This window comes from Giraffa tippelskirchi, chromosome 5 (genome assembly GCF_054371585.1).
Source record: "Giraffa tippelskirchi isolate mGirTip1 chromosome 5, T2T-mGirTip1v1.2.pri, whole genome shotgun sequence".
Lineage (NCBI taxonomy): Eukaryota > Metazoa > Chordata > Mammalia > Artiodactyla > Giraffidae > Giraffa > Giraffa tippelskirchi.
The window spans coordinates 179451911-179472772 of NC_137279.1; the positions used below are offsets into that span (position 1 = coordinate 179451911).

General features: G+C 42.7%; 1 protein-coding gene across 50 annotated transcripts in view; it reads right to left on the reverse strand.

Moving 5' to 3' along the window:
* NFYC (nuclear transcription factor Y subunit gamma) overlaps positions 1 to 14891 on the reverse strand; it is a 63261-nt gene extending 48370 nt beyond the window's left edge. For 12 of the 50 annotated variants that reach the window (XR_014054843.1, XR_014054847.1, XM_081493905.1 and 9 more), the window contains exon 1: positions 14709 to 14891. Coding sequence is in view for 5 of the 50 variants with exons in the window: in XM_081493909.1 (XP_081350035.1) it covers positions 14233 to 14313 (81 nt within the window). In the remaining 45 variants the exon portion in view is untranslated. Of the gene's footprint in view, positions 1 to 88; positions 375 to 1570; positions 1736 to 1903; positions 2018 to 14131; positions 14374 to 14669 lie in introns of those variants that run through there. The other 38 variants (XR_014054845.1, XR_014054854.1, XR_014054858.1 and 35 more) reach the window with 9 other exon arrangements.
* Positions 14892 to 20862: the final 5971 nt, after the last annotated feature.

Below are 20862 nucleotides of genomic sequence, written 5' to 3' on the forward strand. Positions count from 1 at the left end.
CCATTTTCTGAAACAGTGCAACTTGTCTACACTCTCTGAAGCTAAACAGTTTCTACCATTTTAACACAAAACAAAGAATTAAACTTACCGGGAACTGCATTAATTTTACATGTAGTTATTTATATCTCCTCGGACAGGGAGAATTTAAGTCACTCCTATCCCTCCCCCCCCAAAAGGACGGAGGAAACAAAAGGCAGCAGGAGATGCAGAAACCTGAGTCTGGAATGTCCACTCCAGTGAAAGCCCGAACAGCTGTCCCCCCACCCCCCAGCAAACTATTCGCCATTTTTCTTTGTCTTTCAGCTGACCCCTGCCTCAGTGAAAAACTCCGAGGCTCCAATGAAGCCCTGCAGCCTCCTTCCACTTTAACAGTCAAAGGCATTCAATCTAGCATGCTATTTGACACCAAACCTTGCCTCCAGAGTGGTCCCATTGGTTGAGCTGCTTTATCAGCTAAGAACACAAAGCCATGATTGGCTGCTCACGTCATCAGTTACCTCCTTTGCACACTTCCTGTTTTAAAGTTACCTTGAGAAGCAGAACAGGGGTCAGATCCAGACTTCAAACTACAAGGAACTTAAGGCTTTATATGCCTGGCAAATGCAAACAGCAGATGCACTAGGGCCACAAGTGCTTTCAAAACAGAAGATTCTGAAATTTTAGAAATGTTCTTAAAATCACCCGAAAGGGTTGTTACAGTTCCCACCCAGAGGATTTCTTATTGGCTGTCAGAGTTCCATTTAAAAAAATTTTAAGGTAATTTAACTGCTTCTGATTGGCCATCAAAGATGTCTGTAAGATATTGCTACAGGATCCTATGGCAGTAAACCAGAAAAGCAATGTGCACAAGGTTGGAAAGTTGTGGCTTAACTATCTTCAGCTTTCTGTTGAGCATTAACAGAAGAAGAAAAAGAAAACTGGGTGGGCTAAATCCAATGGCTCCAAAGAAAATATAGCTTCTTTAAAATAACAAAGAGTGATATCAGTGGTCATACAACAGTCTGCAAGATTTCCAAAAAGGCATCTGCCATTATGTCCACGGTAATTTCAAAAGCACACATTAGTACCAGGACGAATCACTTTATTTTAAAACACAAATGAATCTAAATAGAAAAATTCTGTGATAATGTATGAAGTTAGTGACAGGGACAGTGGTATTTCCAAAAAGTCCACTAGGAACCCAAGAGGAAAATACAGTGATAAAGGGGGAAAAAACTGGCAAAAAGTGAACATTAGTGAATATACTGTTTAAAAAAATATAGTTTGATGGATTAACTAATTTATTTAGGGTGGTTACAAAATATTGCTGATTAGCTTTCAATATAACAGAGTTTCGATATCAAAAGGATAAACTTTTCTACCACATTTTTAAGAATAAGCAGCGGGGCTGATGAATTTTAAGTAGCGTGGTTACTGAAGACATTCTGGGTACTAAAGTTTACCAGTGGTGGTCAAAGACTTGTTATGGATTACGTGCCCAACTGTTCATGTTTTAAGAGAACCCTCCTAATATGGTGAAAATCAGTCAACATTTTTTTAAAGTATTCAAATAGAAACATCTCACTATTACCTGAGGCCTTTAACGATCTCCTTAGATCTGCTTCCTCTCATCAAAACAAAATATCCCAGGACTTAACAACACAAATATTTTGCCAGACAGATGAGATCCTTTCTAGAAATTCCTCAGTTTTACTTAAGAGATCATTATAGACATATACAGAGATCCAGCAGTTTCCTGAAAAAGAAGCAAGGAGGACTGTCCAGTCATTTTGCCATACTAACTTCTCTTAGAGAAAGAGTGAGGTGCAGAGAATTTAAGCAACTGGCCCCTAGCCATTCATCTAGGATTTAAACTCAGGTCCCACCCAGGGTGGTAACCTTGCCATGGCCCTACAATGCTTACCACGACATGGAGCACCCCAGGCCAAGTCCAAGGAAATTCTCAAGTGTCACATTTACAGTCCTTCATTGGTATCTATGGGAGATTGGTTCCAGGATCCCCCGCATTTACTAAGATCTGAGGATGATCAAGCCCCTTATATTAGATGGTGTAATACTGTTGACCCTCTGTATTTGTGAGTTCAGTATACACAGACAAGAGGCTGACTGTATGCACAGATAGCATCAGTCTTCACACCCAACTTCATTAATTTAAAAATTAGGACTCTGATTGATGTTTAATTTCATCTGTTGGTTAGAGATCCAGTTGAGGATCTGACAAACAGCACTCCATAATTTGATACAAATTTTACTGCTAAACTACTAGAAACATTTAACCAGTAGCAAATCACATGTATAATTTACAAGGACCAGAAACAACTAAATCATTAAAAACATTATACATTAAACTATTAAGGGACTGCATGGCAATTTCACTACGGCAGCTAAATAAGAGCTTAGTTATGCTAACAGAGTGCATTGTGGGACGATTCCTGAAGCTACACAGAGTTACAGGTATTGCAGTTCTTTTCTGAAAAGTTTAGATCCTGAATAGCTACTAACTTTGGAAGGCCAATACACCAGTTGTGTGCCTTATTCACACTAGAGCCTCACTTAACCTCATAAGACTGGGGGTCAGGTCAGCTGCAAGGAAGCAAAGAAGCTGCTTTGAGGTGTGGGAAACAGAGCAATATGCTTATTCACATCAAAACAACTAAACACCTGGGAATCAGGAAGAGCTAGTTTCAAATTCGGATCCCTCTACTTATTAACTGTATGACAGACACTAGGCTAACCCTAAGCCTCAGTTTCCTTATCAGTAATATATGGATATCACCATCTGTATCACAGAGTCACTCTAAGAATTAAATGAGCTAGCATAGGTAAAATATACTGTACTGTGTCTGAACAAGCATTTAAAAAAAAAGGGGGGGGATACTAAAGGTCACCCAATCCAAATTCCTTGTTTTACATAGGGGTTAAAGTTCAGAAAGGCCTAGCTCCTTAAAGCCCCAAAGCTACTATGAAGGAATGTCTCTTTTATCTCCAGCATACCCTGCAACCCTGCAAAAAGCAACTCCTGAGCCATAAAGGGCAGTGTAGGAGGACTACCAGCTGCTACTAAAAATCTTCCCCAGCTTTATGCTGGAAATCCGTGCCTTTCACCACCAATCCAGGCTGAGGTCTGGTTATTGTTTCAAAAGTCTACCCTCTGACTCTGCTTTTGATGCACCAGATTAAACCAAACATGCCCCTTGATACTTTGTGATGGTCTTTGGCATAGTTTTTATTAGTTCTTGGCAGTTTGCAAGAAAAACACTTCAATCCCTATTTCTCATCAACAGGTAGATGAGAGAATTCAAGCCGCCAGTGGGGGTTTACCAGGTGGCTCAGTAATAGAGACATGTCAATGCAGGAGATGTGGGTTCCATCCCTGGGTCGGGAAGATCCCCTGGAGAAGGAAATGGCAACCCACTCCAGTATTCTTCCCTGAGAAATCCCATGGACACAGGAGCTTGGCAGGCTACAGTCCATAGGGCCGCAAAAGAGTCGGACATGACTTAACAACAACAAGTGGGAAGAGAACTCAAATTACTCGAGAATTTCCATCTGGCTGTCTCACTCAGGATAGCTTTCTCTAGCTTATCATTACTGTGAACCAAGAGCCTCTGCGATTCTAACTCATATTCTTCCCCAGTCCTGCATCTCAGGAGCCTCTCACCAGACAATTGCATCATCGTGCCCTAAAAAACACCCTAAGATAAAAACCAGTGCATCTAGTTACATGGGTCAAGCTTTAATGCTTCCAAAGCAGGCAGGGTGGGAATTGATGCTCTTAGTCAGAAAACTGATTTTAAATCACAATTGCCTACTTACTAGCTTTATAACATTGGCCAAGTTACTTAACCATCTCTGAGCTCACTTCTTCATATGTAAAATGGAAATAAAAAAAGTAACAGCAACTCACAGAAGTGCTGAGGCTTAAATGAGATGAGTTACAGCACTCAGCATTAATACCTGGCATGTGGTAGGTGCTCAGCTAACATTTAAATATACACTTGACTACAGAACCTATCACATACTGAATTACTTTTTACCATGTCTCTATTACCAGACAAGGACTTCTTGAAGGCAGCAACTGTGTCTCATTTATATCTACATATATCCTCAGTGCTCAGAACAGAGATATAAATCAAACCCTAACCTGGCCATAGTGTCAATGAAATAATGAGTAATGGGGATTGAGGGGAACTGGTGAGTGCACACCTCATCCAAACAGGCAGCTCCTGGGGAATTGCCTGGTGGTTCAGTGGTTAGGACTAGGCACTTTCACTGCTAGGGGCCCTGGGTTCGATCCCTGGTTGGGGAACTAAGATCCCACAAGCCATGCAGCACAGCCAAAAAGTGGGGGAGGGGAGCAGTTACTAATCAGCTCCAACTGATGAGGGCCATGGAGGAATGCTGGTCCATCGCAGTGACAGCTTCAGATTCAATAAAAGAAGCAAAAGCCAGATCCTGGACACAGAAAAAGTTGAAGCTAGCGCAACTCCTGATATAGCAACCTGAAGAATGACTCAAGAACCAGAGTCACGGCAGAAGCTAGTCTCAACTACCACGACAATTCCTGCTAAGGACAGGGTCTTGCTCAGCACCCCAGATGACTTGATCTTGGAGGTTACACTGTATTCCAGCAGAAGCAAAAATAGCAGTAAAGGAATTGGGCTCTTCAGCAGCCTGAACATTTTATTGATGGTGTCCTTAATTGACCCCTTTGGACTAGTAAGTAAACGTGGGGTCCCAGGAAATATCAGAGACGAGAACATCTAGAGGAAAATGAACTTTTCGTATGTTGAGATGGGCAAACAAAGCCATTTTCATTTGACTATTAAATTTGTTGTGTGTCTTATTATACACTAAGCTGATGAAATGAATATATATAGCAGTTTTGCACTGATGCTGTTATAGGTTTGTGGGATTGAGTTTGTTTTTTCTTTTTTTTAAAGAACACCTGTAATCAAGTAGCCAGAATCAAGCAGCATTAGTATTTTGGGTTATATACTTTTAAAAGCTTTTCTTATGTAAATGAGATATGAGGTTAAGTTAGTTCACCCAAATTAGATAATACCATACAAAAATACTATACAAACTGTTTTGTAATCTTTTCACTTAAGTAATGTGAATATTTAATAATTATAGGGAATAATTTCCCCTATCAAATAAAGACCTACATTCCTTATAATAATTGAATGATATTCCACTGAATGGATGTAATTTTTAATGAGTCCCATATTAATGAATAATCTCAATGTCTTCAATTTTATTCTTAACCACTGGATCACCAGGGAAATCTTCAATTTTAAAATATTGTAAATAGCATCACAGAGAACATCCATTATGCCCATTCCTTGTGTCACTACCCTCATTATCTCTTCCAGAACCCTTGGAACGGCTTCATAAATAGTAGTATTTTGTTTGGTTTAAAAAAAAAAAGAAAAAGGAAACCAGATTGTTTTAAATGATAAATCTTCACATTTTCAAGTTTAATTTTTTAAAAAAATTATAAGCAGATCAAAGAAAATTGAGGGCTGCCAGACTGTAACTTCTGACCCTTATTTTTCACCTGACTTGGTCCTGAAAAACTATTAGCTATTTTCCAAATCAAAATCACCTTCAAGTAAAGCAAAACAAAAAAAAAGTATGTCAACACATTTAAAAAAAAATCTGACAGATGTTCTGAATGAAGATAATCTCCAAAGACATCCCAGAAACATTTTGAGCAATGGTAACATCATTAGAATAAGGAACATGGTGCTGATGCTCAGTAAATGGCTGCTCAATAAATAAATGAATAAAATAAACTATAGATGAGACCATAAGTGGATTATAAATTCTCAATTATTTGTTTTTTAAAAATAAATTATATTCTCCAAAGCATAAATGAAGACCAATGGATGGTAAACTATTCTAGAGAGACCAGTGGTTAATGATGCATGTAGAATAATAACACAGTGCCTGATGAACAGCAAGTGCTCCAAAAGATGGAGACAGCTTCTGCTAATACTGCTACTGGCAATGGGACTAGATGTTCTTTGAAATCACATAATACCCTAAGAGTCTATGTTAGTTTGGAAACATATATGTTCCCAGAGAAGTCCTTTCCCACTACTGGCCCAGCTATCCTATACAAAGGATTCATTTTTTATTCATAAACTCTTTATACCAGAACTCCTCAACTGGGCTCTACTTCACACCAATCATAACATGAAATGCTGATCAACTGTTCTCACAAACAGGGTTCCATGGCCCAATAAGTTTGAGAAACACTGTATACTGTATTCTTTCTCTTGAAGGGCTGTTAAGGTACATGAGCACAAACCTTTTCAATCCTAATTATATAGAAAAGAAATGCCTTTGGCCATTATTTTGTCAAGGATCCTTTTTTCACCCCCAGAGGATACTTATTAGCATTGTGTAAGAACTAATGTTCAATGGAACAGCTTGGGAAATGCTGCTCTAGGCGAACTTACAAATTTTAGTGGAATGAAAAGAAGACTACAGGCAAGTCTATCCTGACCATCTTCCAAAACGGTTGGGAGTTTTACACACATTATGGCATTTCCCTTTTTCATGACAATGACACTAAATATCACCATAAATAGCAATCTTCTGCCTCTCAAATAATTGCCAACCAAGTATGCTTTGCTTCTTAAATAGGCGCCAACTTTGTCATTTGATAATGAGCAAATTCTAAGCTACTTACCTTCAGGGTACAATAATAATTTTTGAGAGAGTTAAGAAACACAAAAATGTTCAACTGTGCAGACAGCATGTACTTTCTTTTTTCTCTTTTAAATGGACAGATCATGCCACTGGTGAGGGGATATGTTTTCTTAATACTGGGCAAAGAATTCCACTTCATACAGACACAGTAATGGAAAATTTGCAGCTACTGAGGCCAGGGTTAACAGTAATTAGGGACTCAGAAACCCTCAGTAACTCTAACAAATGTAAGCCAATGATAAGATATAAAACACTCTATACTCCAGTATAATTTCCTGTGAGTCACTGAAGCACTTATTGAAGCAGTGCTCAAGATCACTATTTTAGCTTATATTCATGGATATGTTTAAGAATAATTCTTGAATCTGATTTATAACAATATACTGTCGATTTTAAATGGAGGGTGTTCATTTAAATAGGATATCTTATATACCTTGAACATGGAGATTTGAACCTTAATTTAAACCTTGTCTACTGGAAACATTCAAATGCAAAGGCTAGACTAGTCCCTCTCTCTAAATCGCACCTTAAGCTTGTCCATGAGAAAGCACTCAGTATATAAAAGAAAGTACAATGGATTTAAATGAAACCTGCAGACAAGTAAGAACGTCAACCAAAATGGAAAATGAAAATACAACTCCCATGCTGAAAATGAGCATAGAGGTAGCCTCACTGCTATCAGGTGCATCACACCTAAAACATGGAGAAGAGTGGAAAGGGTAAATGGAGAAGTAAACATGAAGAAGTAAAGAAAGCTGAACGTGGAGACAATTAGAACAAATATTTAGAACATGGAGAAGTAAAGAAAGTTGAGCGCCGAAGAATTGATGCTTTTGAACTGTGGTGTTGGAGAAGACTCTTGAGAGTCCCCTGGACTGCAAGGAGATCCAACCAGTCCATCCTAAAGGAAATCAGTCCTGAATATTCATTGGAAGGACTGATCCTGAAGCTGAAACTCCAATACTCTGGCCACCTGATGCAAAGAACCGACTCACTGGAAAAGACCCTGATGCTGGGAAAGACTGAAGGCAGGAGGAGAAGGGGACGAAGGATAAGATGGCTGGATGCCATCACCGACTCGATGGACATGAGTTTGAGCAAGCTCCAGGAGTTGGTGATGGACAGGGAAGCCTGGCGTGCTGCAGTCCAAGGGGTCGCAGTGTCAGACACGACTGAGCGACTGAACTGTGGAAAGTGAACGTGAAGTCGCTTAGTCGTGTCCGACTCTTTGCGACCCCATGGACTGTAGCCCACCAGGCTTCTCTGACCATGGGATTTTCCAGGCAAGAATATTGGAGTGGGTTGCCATTTCCTTCTCCAGGAGATCTTCCTGACCCAGGGTTTGAACCCGGGTCTCCCACACTGTAGACAGACGATTTACCATCTGAGCTGTGGAAAGGGTGCAGCAAATTTTGCAACCTGGCAAAATTTTCTGCAGGCAGGGAGATTTTTTTCCTGAACCATTCTACAATGTTGTCTTTCTGCTTACTTTAAAGAAAATGTTATCCAGGTGACTACAAATCAAACTGACAGTCCTACTTCAACTGTTTCTACAATCAGAAAAAATTTTAAATGAATATAATGCAAGTCTCTTTCTGGACATAATGATAAAACTGGTTGTTCTGATTTTAACAATCATTACTCTTTGGCAAATGTGAAGACATTTTCTTCTCATAAGAACCATGACCACTCAGCACCTGGGGATTAACAGAGGAGATTAGGAGACAACCTAACACTGAAACAAATGATCCTACAACTTTGTGCATTCGTAAGTAATACTGACCTCACAGCGGTCCACTAGAAATCAGCTCCTAAATCACAACGGCACAACTAAATCAGACTATTTCTTTCCTGTCAAACGGTTGCCCACCCACACACACACCATGTAGAAATCCTACTGTACATAACAGAGCAGATAATTACAAAGCCTCCTCATCAAGGAAGCTCTAACTGGCTGTCAGGCAGATTTTATGCTATTCTCAAAACAAAATGCTGTGTTCTCTCACTTATTAAGGCCCGTTCAGTGACAGGCACCTACCATATGCTACTGTATTCATTTTTCATTAAGTACTACGTAAGACAGGTATTACTATTAACCACTACTTTACATAGGAAGAAACTAAGGCTCAGACAGGTTAAGAATCTGACCCCTAGCTCCACAGAGGGTAAACACCTTACAAAGAATTCTTTCCTAGGTCTGACTCCAAGGTCAGCAGCTACAGTGGCCCCTCCCAAAGGCACTCTTTGGCCAAAGTATTTTAAATCCATTTCCTCCTACAATTAATCTATTAATATTATGTTAGGTGCTTTGAGTCTCTGTGGGAAAATACTAAAATGACCTTGTAGCCTTCCTAACTAGTCACAGTGCAAGCATGCAAAACCAAGTAAACAAAATGAAAAGAGAGACTGTAAGACATCAGATAACTCACAAACAGTTTGCTTTGGGCACAAGAAATAGAATGGAAAAGAACAACTTGCTGGCTAAGGAATGTTCTTAGGTTGTATGCCTGAGGCTGGAATGAACCTCAAGAAGGTCATCTGTGACCTTAATAATGTTCTCTGCTACTCTCCCTCCTGTGAATGAGGCACACTTGTCAAAATACAATAGGTTCTTAAGAGTCATCTCTGCCATCAAATCAGTGCTTCCACAGGAGAGGGAATGCTGTCCAGCAGAATAACCACTGGCCTGGGAATCCAGTGACTAGGAGACTTGGCTCTACCCTGGCACAGAAATGACCTTGTCAAGGTCATCACGCTCTTCAGGGCTTTAGTACAAAGGGGTATGCCTGAAAGAACCAAAGGCCACTTCCTGAGCTAAGATGCAAGAGTTTTTCTTTTTCTCCTAATATTCTAAGGAGTCAAGAGAACACTTTCTAAGAGTACTGCTAAGTCACCTCAGTCATGTCCGACTCTGCGCGACCGTCCCTGGGATTCTCCAAGCAAGAACACTGGAGTGGGTTGCCATTTCTTCTCCAATGCATGAAAGCGAAAAGTGAAAGGGAAGTCGCTCAGTCGTGTCCGACTCTTAGCAACCCCATGGACTGCAGCCTACCAGGCTCCTCCATCCATGGGATTTTCCAGGCAAGAGTACTGGAGTGGGGTGCCATTGCCTTCTCCGTTCTAAGAGTAAGGGCGCCACAAATTGTGTAAGAATTATGAGTTACAGACTAGGACTTCCCTGGTGGTCCAGTGGTAAAGAATCCGCCTGCCAATGCAGGGGACATGGGTTTGATCCCTGGTCTAGGATGATTCCACATGCCATGGGTCACCTAAGCCCCTGCACCACAACTACTGAAACTACTGAGCCTGTGCTCTGGAACCCACAAGCCAACTACTGAGCCTGCGTACCTAGAGCCCGCACACCGCCATGAGAGAAACCCTCTCACAGCAACGAAGACCCAGTGCAGCAAAAAGAAATAATTTTGAAAAAACAGTTCCAATTAAATATTAAAAAGTTACAGACTTGTGCTTGAATCTGGTCTCTGCCACTTACTTGCTGTGTGATCTTGAGCAAATTATTCAACCCTTCAGTTTCCTTATGTAAAAATTAGGGTGGTAATTGTACCTATCTCATACTATGTGCTGCTGCTGCTGCTAAGTCGCTTCAGTCATGTCCAACTCTGTGCAACCCCATAGATGGCAGCCCACCAGGCTCCGCCATCCCTGGGATTCTCCAGGCAAGAATACTGGAGTGGGTTGCCATTTCCCTCTCCAGTGCATGAAAGGGAAAAGTGAAAGTCAAGTGGCTCAGGCGTGTCCGATTCTTAGTGACCCCATGGACTGAAGCCTGCCAGGCTCCTCCATCCACAGGATTTTCCAGGCAAAAGAGGACTGGAGTGGGGTGCCATTGCCTTCTCCGCATACTATGTGAGGGTAATACATATTATTTATACCCTTGTTGATTCAATGTAAGCACTCAATAAAAGGGAGTGACTATGACATTCTTGAATTTTATTCATATGGCTTTAGTGGCTCAGTACCTCTGAACTAAGAAATTAGAGAGGTGAATTTCAAAACTGCCTCAAAAAGACACCGACCATGGCTTATCAGGTGGCTCAGATGATAAAGAATCTGCATGCCACGCAGGAAACCCAAGTTTGATCCCTGGGTTGGAAGATCCCCTAGAGAGGAGAATAGCAATCCACTTCCATATTCTTGCCTGGAGAATCCCATGGACAAAAAAGTCTACTGGGCTATAGTCCATGGGGTCACAAAGAGTTGGACATGACTGAGCAACTATGCACACAGCACAGACTATGGCCCTGAGGTAAGAGAGAGACGAGCTCCAGGTTGGACATTTACAATCATCTAGCCTCCTCTTTCCCTGGAGAAGGAAATGGCAACCCACTCCAGTACTCTTGCCCGGAGAATTCCAAGGACAGAGGGGCCTGGTGGGCTACAGTCCATGGGGTCTCAAAGAGTCGGATACGACTGAGAGACTCACACACACACACTAAGTATTAGTATGATTTCTGCTTAGAAGACAAAGCTGATGTTCACAAGGTTTTAGTATAAACTCAGACCTCCTGGGAGTTCAATATTTCTAGGGTAGTTAATTCCAAATGATAACAAGCCCCAGGGATTGGCCATGGGTTAATGTAGAATGTAGGGCTTCCCAGGTGGCACTAGTGGTAAAGAACCGGCCTCCCAAATACAGGAGACTTAAGAGAGACAGGTTCGATCCCTAGATCAGGAAGATCCCCTGGAGGGCATGGCAACCCACTCCAGTATTCTTGCCTGGAGAATCCCATAGACAGGAGCCTGGCGGGCTACAGTCCATAGGGTCTCAAAGAGTCAAACACGACTGAAGTGACAGCGCACGTGTGCGAGCGCGCACACACACGCACACAATGTAGAATGTATGGAGGCTAATGCAGAAAGGTGTACTGGTGCTGAAGAGCTACCACCAAGAAATGCTTGCTGAATAAAAATGATATATGTATATGCCTGTCTTTGTAACCTTGTCCAGATTTGCTAAAAAAGAAACTAGGTTATGGATGTCGTAACAGTCTTCATATTTGATTAACTTAATCACTAAGCCAAATCAAGCTGAGATGACCAATGTACAAAATGCATGGAGTCCTATTTTCCCTCATACTTTTGACACTCATCTTCCACACTGCAATGTCATCACAAGCACGAGGGAGGAGACCCTCACCTAATTATATGACTTCCAATTCACTTGAAACCTGATTTAAATGTTTCCTTGAAAAACTGGAATTGCAAATATTCTGTTGTATCCAGTTTTAATTTTACATGTCATTGAGGAAAAGCATATCCTACAATCACTCCAGTCTGAAGGCGGCACTAGGTTTTTTGATAGGTCCCAGTGTTTGGAGACAAATGTGCTAAAGAACTGGTGATATTGGAAAAAGTTCCCCAGTGAGCTCTTCACCCTATGTACTTGGTAGTTCCTCACTGCTCGGCATTAATCATTTCCATATATAGAAAGTCTATGGCAAAAAAAATAATAATAAAAAAAAAAGAAAGTCTATGGCAACAATATTTTGAAGCCTGGTTTTAAAGAATGCAGATTCTTAAACTTTCTGCACGTATTTTCCCTATTACCTACCTGGGTTCAGAAAAACTCCAGCAGTTTACTATGTAAATCTCTCCCTTCACAATAGAAACCAAGGGATACAATTTAAACACCTAGTTGAAGAAACAATATTCTATGTGGTTATCATTCTATGGTCTGAACAGTACAACAAACTCTTATTGTAATTATTCAAATAAATACAAATTCTTATTCAAATTCTCCCACTCAATACATCCCTAACACCCAGAAGTCAAGGAAAAATGATCCACTGTGAAATGTAAAACTACTTGAGAGTTTTGACAAGTCAGGTTTATGCTGATAGCAAGACATAGCAGATAAAACTACAAGCTTTGACATCAGGCAACCTGAATTTTAATCCCAACTCAACCACTGAGTAACACTGGAGAAGCTACTTAACCTCTATGATCTTCAATTTTCTCATCTGCAACGTGAGGATGATAATGTCTACCTAACAGGAAATGTGTTAAATGTACTCCAAAATGTCAATCCCCTTCCTCTACTACTTTCCCCTTCTGTCTTGAAATTTTAGTTGTATTCACATAAAACTGAGAAATGTGAAAATCACAGGAGTTTCTTGAAAACGAAAATGTAATATCTATCTAAAGTTGAAAGAACCACCTAAAATAGACAAGGAAAAACAGAGGTTTAACAAATGTGTTTCCATGATCTCCAAACCTCAGGAGGAGCAAATGTAATACAATCCAAGTTACTACAATTCAAAGAAGGAACTTCTTCTCTTAACTCTGACTCTTAACTCTGACTCTTAACAACTCTCCATTTTAAAAAAAGCTTTTTGAAATATGAACCACACAGAGTTGACAAACCCTGTTACATAAGACAAGATGCAAGATGCTATCCACTAGCTTATTTTCGCTCTGGGCTGCTCATGAAAAAATTTTTCTTTTAGTGTGTATGAGGGTGGGTGTGTTTTTTAGACATATATAAAAGGAAATAAATGCCAAGATCCAGGATCTGTCAAGCACTCTTCTACTAAAGAGGAACCTAACAACATCCTTTCAAACAAACAATTGCCAAGTATCTGATATTTGCTAGAAAGAGTAGCTTTGGAAACTTGGAAACTGAGCCCTGATCTGTATCTTTCCTAGAGCATTAAAACTACATGTGTGTGTTAGTCACTCACTTGCGTCGGATTCTTTGTGACCCCATGGACTGCAACCCACCAAGCTCCTCTATCCATGGAATTCTCCAGGCAAGAACACTGGAGTGGGTTGCCATTCCCTTCTACAGGGGATCTTCCCAACCCAGGGATCGAAACTGGGTCTCCGTACTGCAGGCAGATTCTTTACCATCTAAGCCACAAAACTTCGTATAGAACACTTAACAACTAGCAGCATGGTCCTGAGACCCCATCATCTATAATTACTCTCAATATGATTCCCAAATCTGAAAATGTTCCCCCAAATGCTTCTACTTTTTCACTCCTACAGAGCTGTCACTATTAAATGCTGTGCCCCCTAGGCTGGGCATTCCGTTAAGAACAAGCACACCTATCCAATAGATTGCCTCCCTCTCAGCCTGGATTTGTTTACTTCCTCCTCACACCATAACCACAGCCCTGATATGGTAACTACAGACCCCAAGCTTTCACCAAAACCTGTGTTTCAGCACTGGCACTCTCTAGCAAAATTCCTGATCTGATCCTATTGTTCATCGGATATGTCTCTTGGGCCCTGATGCCCTCTCTATACTATGCTCTCAGATTTGGCATCTGTCGACATCAGGGTCATTCCCTGTGTTATACTACAAGTCTAGCACCCCTGGATCTCAAAGATCCTCTCAACCTGTAACTCAGGTTTCAGCGTTTCCAAGCCTGGTACCCTTGTGGCTTACACGCCCCTATCCCAGGCCATGCACGTTCCACGGAGGGCACCTCTGGAATTTGAAGTGCCTGCCACTCCCAGCCACGCATAGGATACTCCTGAAGTACTTGCCAGATGATCACCTCTCTCCCAGCTTAATGCCTCTAGGCTCGCCCCCAACCTCCACCCAACGCCTGCGCTGTAAGTGGTCATCGCCCGGCAGCCAGAGACCAAGACGCGTGCATCCCCACAGCCTCTGATTCCTTGACAACCCCTAGGCCGGAGCCAGCGCGACCAATAACGTGCCAGGTCCTCGGCCTCCCCGCCACCGACCAATCACGAGCGAGCCCCCCCGCCGTCGCCTTCCGCCAATGGGAGAAAGCCCGCGGGCCGGGCCGACAAGGCGCACGGACCCCACGAGCGCGACGGCGGCGACAGCGGCGGGCCCAGGGAAAACACAACATGGCGGTGGGCAGGCCGGACCGAACTACAGCAGCAGCCGCGTGAGGGAAGTGAGGTCTCCACCAAAGGCGGGAAGCGCCGCCCCTCCCCCCGCGGCCGCCGCTCACCTTTCCCCCTCCCTCCCGCGGACGCTCCCGCACACTCACGCCTCGGCTCAGAAATCCAGGGAAGAGCAGGAGCCGCCCCCGCGCTCCGGCGGAGTCGGGCAATGCAGAGGCCTGGGCACGACGGAGGGGAGGGGGAAGCGTGCGTCACGGAGAACGGAGCGCGCGCTAAGCCGGGGTACAAACAAGATGGCGGCCACGCCGTTAGCACCGTCTCCCTCCCCCGCTTCCCCTCCCCCTCCCTTGGCGCCTTGACTCCTAGTGTCTTTAATGCGCAGAAGCTTAGTTGCTTGAAGTCTCGCGAGAATTGAGAAGGGGCGACGACTTGGTGAGGCTTGAGCCGTCTGACCCCGCCCCCTTTAGAGGGTCCAGAGGCTGCTAGCGGGGTCCCAGGTGGCATATTCAGGCTTTGTGGACCTCTGCTATGGGATGTACGCTTTTGAGTTTTAGAGGAATAGATAGTTTTTTTGTGGGCTTTTTTTTTTTTTTTAAATTTGGGAGGTAACAGCTGGAGGATGGAGAGCGGCATGGGGAATGCCAGATTAAGTGCGCCGTTAAAGAAGACAGCTGCCAGTACCGTAAAAGGGGATTTAAAACTGTGAAGATACACTCCAAAATAAAGAACAGCAATTTCCTAGAATGGTCACCTTGTAACTTTACGTCTATATGCACACTGTTTTTGTCACTTGAATGCAGAGTTAAAACTTCTTTAAAAACAATTGGAAACTAAACTGCAACCAGCATTCGTTTTCATACTTGACCGCTTTAATCTCCACAACTACTTAGTCCGAAGGCATTAGCATTATTTCTATTTTACTGGTGATGAAGTTGAAGCGCCAAAATGTTAAGTAACTTGATGAAGGCTCCGCAGCTAGTTAGTGGCGAAACTCAGTTTGAATAGTCCCCAAATCTGTAGATAAATACATATATATATTGAGTAGACTCATCCACAATGAAACAGTGTGCACTGGATTGCAAGCACAAATAAGACTGCTTTTGCTGGTGGTTACCTTGAAGTTTACAAATGACTTTTCTGAGATTTGTTTTGCAGGGGTCCTCAACAATAAAATCAATACACTATTATTATTTCCTTCCTTTGAGTTTATGACCCTAGTGATAAGTTGTTGAGAATAGTGGAATAAACCCTTGACTTGAATCCAGGAAAATTGTTTTCAAATTCCAGTCTTAATAAATCTCACTTCATGCACTCAATAAATATTTGATGAATAAATAAAACCTAACTAGTTAACAAGCCACTTGAGTTCACTGAGTCTTGTTGATTTCTTCATCTGTAAAGTGATCTAATTCCTACCTCCTGGGAGTATCAGGAATATTGAATGAAACAGTTTAAGGGAGAGTGCTTTGCAAAAGTATTTCAAAGTAGTGATAATGATATTTTCAGACATGAGAAATGGCATAAAAATTAAAAACAGACTCAAGAAATAATATGTTGAGATAAATAAGCTCAGCTAATGGGAAAAAGCTAGGTAAGTCTTTCTACAAATATTTATTGAGCAATTTTTACATGTACTGTGCTTATGAAATAAGTAAAAATGTGCAGGGAGCAACACAAATTAGTATTATTAGTTATCATTATTATATTTAAGTATTGACAGTAGATGGGCTTCCCTAGAGGCTCAGCAGTAAAGAATCCTCCTGCCTATGCAGGAGTCATGGGTTTGATCCCTGGGTGGGGAAGATCCCCTGGGAGAGGGCATGGCAACCCACTCCAGTATTCCTGCCTGGGAAATTCCCATGGACAGAGGAGCCTGGTGGGCCACAAAGAGTTGGACACAACTTAGTGACTAAGCAAACATTGACAGTATATAGGGGCTGTAGTTAATTTCCCTTTGGGAGCTTGGAAATCAGGTTGCCCTCAGAATTAAACTAATAAAAGTTTACATAGTAGAAGTAATTATCCAAGGACGATAGTAAACGTTAAACAAGAGCAAGTGTGCAAGCGCTGATCTACCAGGTGTGGAGTCCAGGAGGGGTCCTGGAGATACCGTCTATGCTTGATGTTAAGCTTTCAGTTGCCAGTTTTTGGGTAGTAGGTCCCAGGGGAGGAGTTGTCAGGAGACTTGGAACTGCAGCTATTTACCAACTAGTACGAACGTATTTCAGTATTTTAACAGTATTTATAACTGGTAACAGTCACACTAATACATACAGCCTGAGTATTAGTCCTTGCTATAGACTGTGGTTATCAATATTCTCTGCCCCTCCTTGGCTAAAACCCTGCCTAAGGTACTTCACCAGTGGTCCAGCAGTTGAGAATCAGCCTGCCAATGCAGGGGACATGGATTCCATCCCTGGTCCGGGAAGATCCCACATGCCACGGAGCAACTAAGCCTAGGTGCCACAACTAATGCCCGTGCTCTAGAGCCCATGCTTCACAAGAAGAGAAGCCATCACAGTGAGAAGCTGGTGCACCCCAACGAGAGAGTAGCCCCTGCTTGCCACAACTAAAGAAAGCCCTTGTGCAGCCACGAAGACCCAGCACAGCCAATAAACAAGTAAACAAAACCCTCCCTATCTGTCCTGTCCCTAGAAGGTTGAACTTCTCATCCTAATGTTATCAAGCTTGACTTTGTTTTGGTTAATGAAATGTGAGTAGAAATAGCTTGATCCACTGCTGAGCAGAAATGTATGGGCCATCTCATGGTTCCACCATATTTTTTTCTCAGCCATGAGAGGATCACGTTCCAAATAGGGCTACTTTTCCAGGTTTGGTCCCAGAATGAAGATGTGCAGAGCCACATCTGACATACATGACATGTAACGTGAGTAAGAAATAAACCTTTGTTATAAGCCACTGAGATTGTTTTCATTGTTTGTTATTGCAGCATAACTTAGCTAGCCTAAACTGGCAAACACAGCTCTGAAACCCAGGTGACTCAGCGGTAAAGAATCTGCCTGCCAGTGCAGGAGACACAACGGACTTAGGTTCAATCCCGGAGTCTGAAAGATCCCCTGGAGAAGGAAATGGCAACCGCTCCAGTATTCTTGCCTGGGAAATGGTAGAGGAACCTGGCGGGCTACAGGACATAGGGTCACAAAGAGTGGGACATGACTGAGCACACACACATGAACACACAACAGGGGTAAGCCAAGAGTTTATCTACAAACATGATTAAAAATAAAGGCTGATCCAGTTCACATGAGAGGAATCTCAAGGCAGATATGATCGTAATTTAATAAAAAGAAGCCTAATCAATCTTGTCAGCCAATCATTCTGTACTGTATTTGGAGACTACTCTGTCAAACAATAGTTCTATATCCTATTTGGAAAGAGATTCTGTGAACTAAAGGGCTTAATCAGACATGACGACTGAAAACAAGGCAGAGACAAGCAGTAACGTTGTCCCTCTAAGCCCTGTCTCAGTCAAACTGCCCTGGGCACTAAGATTTTCTTGTCCATGTCATCCCTACAGTGGGTGAATTATCTCTGGGTGCCTCAGCTAAGAAATGCTTCTTAAGATCAATATGCTTTCCTGGTGTGATTCTGTGCTCATCCAGCAAATGTCCTGCATCTGGGACAGAATTTAGTGATCTACCACCTAGAAGATCCCAGTTCTCTTGATAATTGCATTTTGCATTGTAAATTAACCTACTAGATCCTGGTGTATGTAACTGTCCATTTTTGTGAACTGAGAGAGTATAAGAACCCTCCTGGGAGATGGTTCCACTCTGTGTTTGCTATTAAAACCTGGCTTCTGAGTTGGCAAGACTAAGGCCCAGTTCTGAGATGATGGTAGATTCCCTAAAGTGTTAAAACTATAGACCTCTCTAGAATACCTTAAGCTACACCCCTCTATCGCATTGTATGCCGTCTTTGATCTCAAAGAAGAGCAGTAAGTGCTAAATAAAGATATAATTCACATGTTGTGGGAGTTCAAAAAGGAAGAGATTACTTCCACTTAGTATGAAACAATGGGGAGAATTCAGGAAAGATTTGTGAGGATGTGACATTTTAAAAATCTGTTGAATTACGGAAAGAGCATGCCATGTATAGGTGGCCACTAGAGCATGTTGGACATGGGTTTGGGTAGACTCCAGGAGTTGGTGATGGACAGAGAGGCCTGGCGTGCTGCAATTCATGGGGTCGCAAAGAGTCGGACACGACTGAGCGACTGAACTGAACTGAACTGAGAGCAGATACAGGAAGCCGAGGATTGATGGAGGAAATGATGATGAAAGGAAAGAAGCATCATCTGGAAAAATACATTTTGGTCAGATTAAGGCTCTTGGGTTTTATTTTCTGCTAAGGAGACTTAGTAGTGGAAGTCTTATTGTTTTTATTTAATTTTACCATTTTAATCACTTTTAGGAGTACAGTTTGTTGGCATTAAGGACGTTCACATCATTGTGCAACTGTCACTACTCTGTCTCCAGAATTTTTTCGTCATCCCATGCTGAAACTCTGTGCCCATTAAACAGTAACTCGCCATCCTCCCCACCCTCAGCTCCTAGGAACCCCTGTTCTCTTTTCTCCTCTTGAATTTGACTATTCCAAGTATATTATATAAGTGGAATTATATTGGGCTGGCCGACAAATTCATTCAGGCTTTTCCACAAGAAGTTACAGAGAAACCCACACAAACTTTTTGGCCAACCCGATACAATATTTATCCTTTTGTGTCTGGCATGTTTCACTCGGCATGTGTGTTCAAGTTTCACCCATGTCGTACAGCACCTATCAAACTTTCATTTCTTTCTTTTTTGGAGGGAGGAAGAAGAGGGTAGAGAAGCACGTATGCTTGAGGAAGGTACAAAGGCACACAGGGGCAAGGGCCTGGCCTCCAGGGGCCCTGCGCTATGTCTCGCCTCTCAGTTTCATCTGCTCCCCTTGGCAGCCCAGGGTGAAGGCATCTGGGCAAGAACGCCTTCAGAACCAGCAGCCATCAGGCCAAGAGCGCCCCTGGTCTCAGGCCCTGCCATTCTGCTCCTGAATGCTGTTCCTGCCCACACAGCTTAAAGATGTGGACCTGAACCCCTGAGAGACCTCAGGAGGATGGGGCCCTCTTGTCGAACAGCCTTTCAAGCAAACTTTGATCTCTAGTTATGGCTAAATATAGTACTCCATTGTGTGTATGCAGCACATTTTGCTTATGCATTCATCTGGTAATGGAATTTGGGTTGTTTCTGTCTTTTGACTATTGCAAATAATGCTGCTATGAACCTTGGTGTACAAATATCTGTTTGAGTTCCTGCTTTCGACTCTTTGGGGTACATACCCAGAAGTGAAATTGCTGGATCAGATGGTAATTCTGTTTAATTTTTTGAGGAACCACCCTACTGTTTTCCACAGAAGCTATATCATTTTACATTCCCAGTGATAGAAGTTTTTACAAGTGGGAATGACATGGTCAAAACTGTATTTAATGACTACATGGGGCTTCCCTGGTGGTGCCTGTGGATAGGACTCTGCCTGCCAATGCTGGGGACGCGGGCTTAACCCCTGCTCCAGGAAGATGCCACATGCTGTGGAGCAACTAAGCCCGTGTGCTGCAACTACCGAAGCCCAGGCACCTAGAGCCTGTGCTCTGCAATAAGAGAGAAGCCGTCACAATGAGAAGCCCATGTGCTGCAACCAAGAGTAGCCCTGGCTCACCGCAACTAGAGAAAGCCTGCGCTCAGCGAGGAAGACCCAATGCTATCAAAACAAACAAAAAAAATGGCTATCTGACAGAGATAACAGAATCGGGTGGGGTTGCAGAATGACCCATTGGAGACTTCCACATAGGACAAGATCTAACAGGAGCCTGAGCACATCAGTAGCAGTGAGAATGGAGGGAGGAAGGTACAAATGCAGAGGTGATGTTGCCAATGGAGGACTGAAGCACTTGATTGTTGATCTGCTGTTGCAGGGGTGAGGAGCAAGAGAAATGAAGGTGTATGGTATGATCCCCCAGGCTTCACCCCCTTGGAGTAGGGTAGTCTCCAGATGAAGATTTCTGGACTTCTCCAGAGCATGGCGAGTGGGGCATTGTAAGCTCTGGGATGGACACTTGTTGTCTTGCCTGCTCAGTAACCTTTCCCTTTCCAATGGTGATGACCCTGTACTTGGAGCCCAACTGCTAAGCTCTGAAATCCATTGCCCTTCACCCCCAGGCCTCATTCACACAAGCTCACTTCCTGGCCACTGACAGCACAGCAGGGATTTTTGGACAGACATCTGCCTAGGATCAGTGAG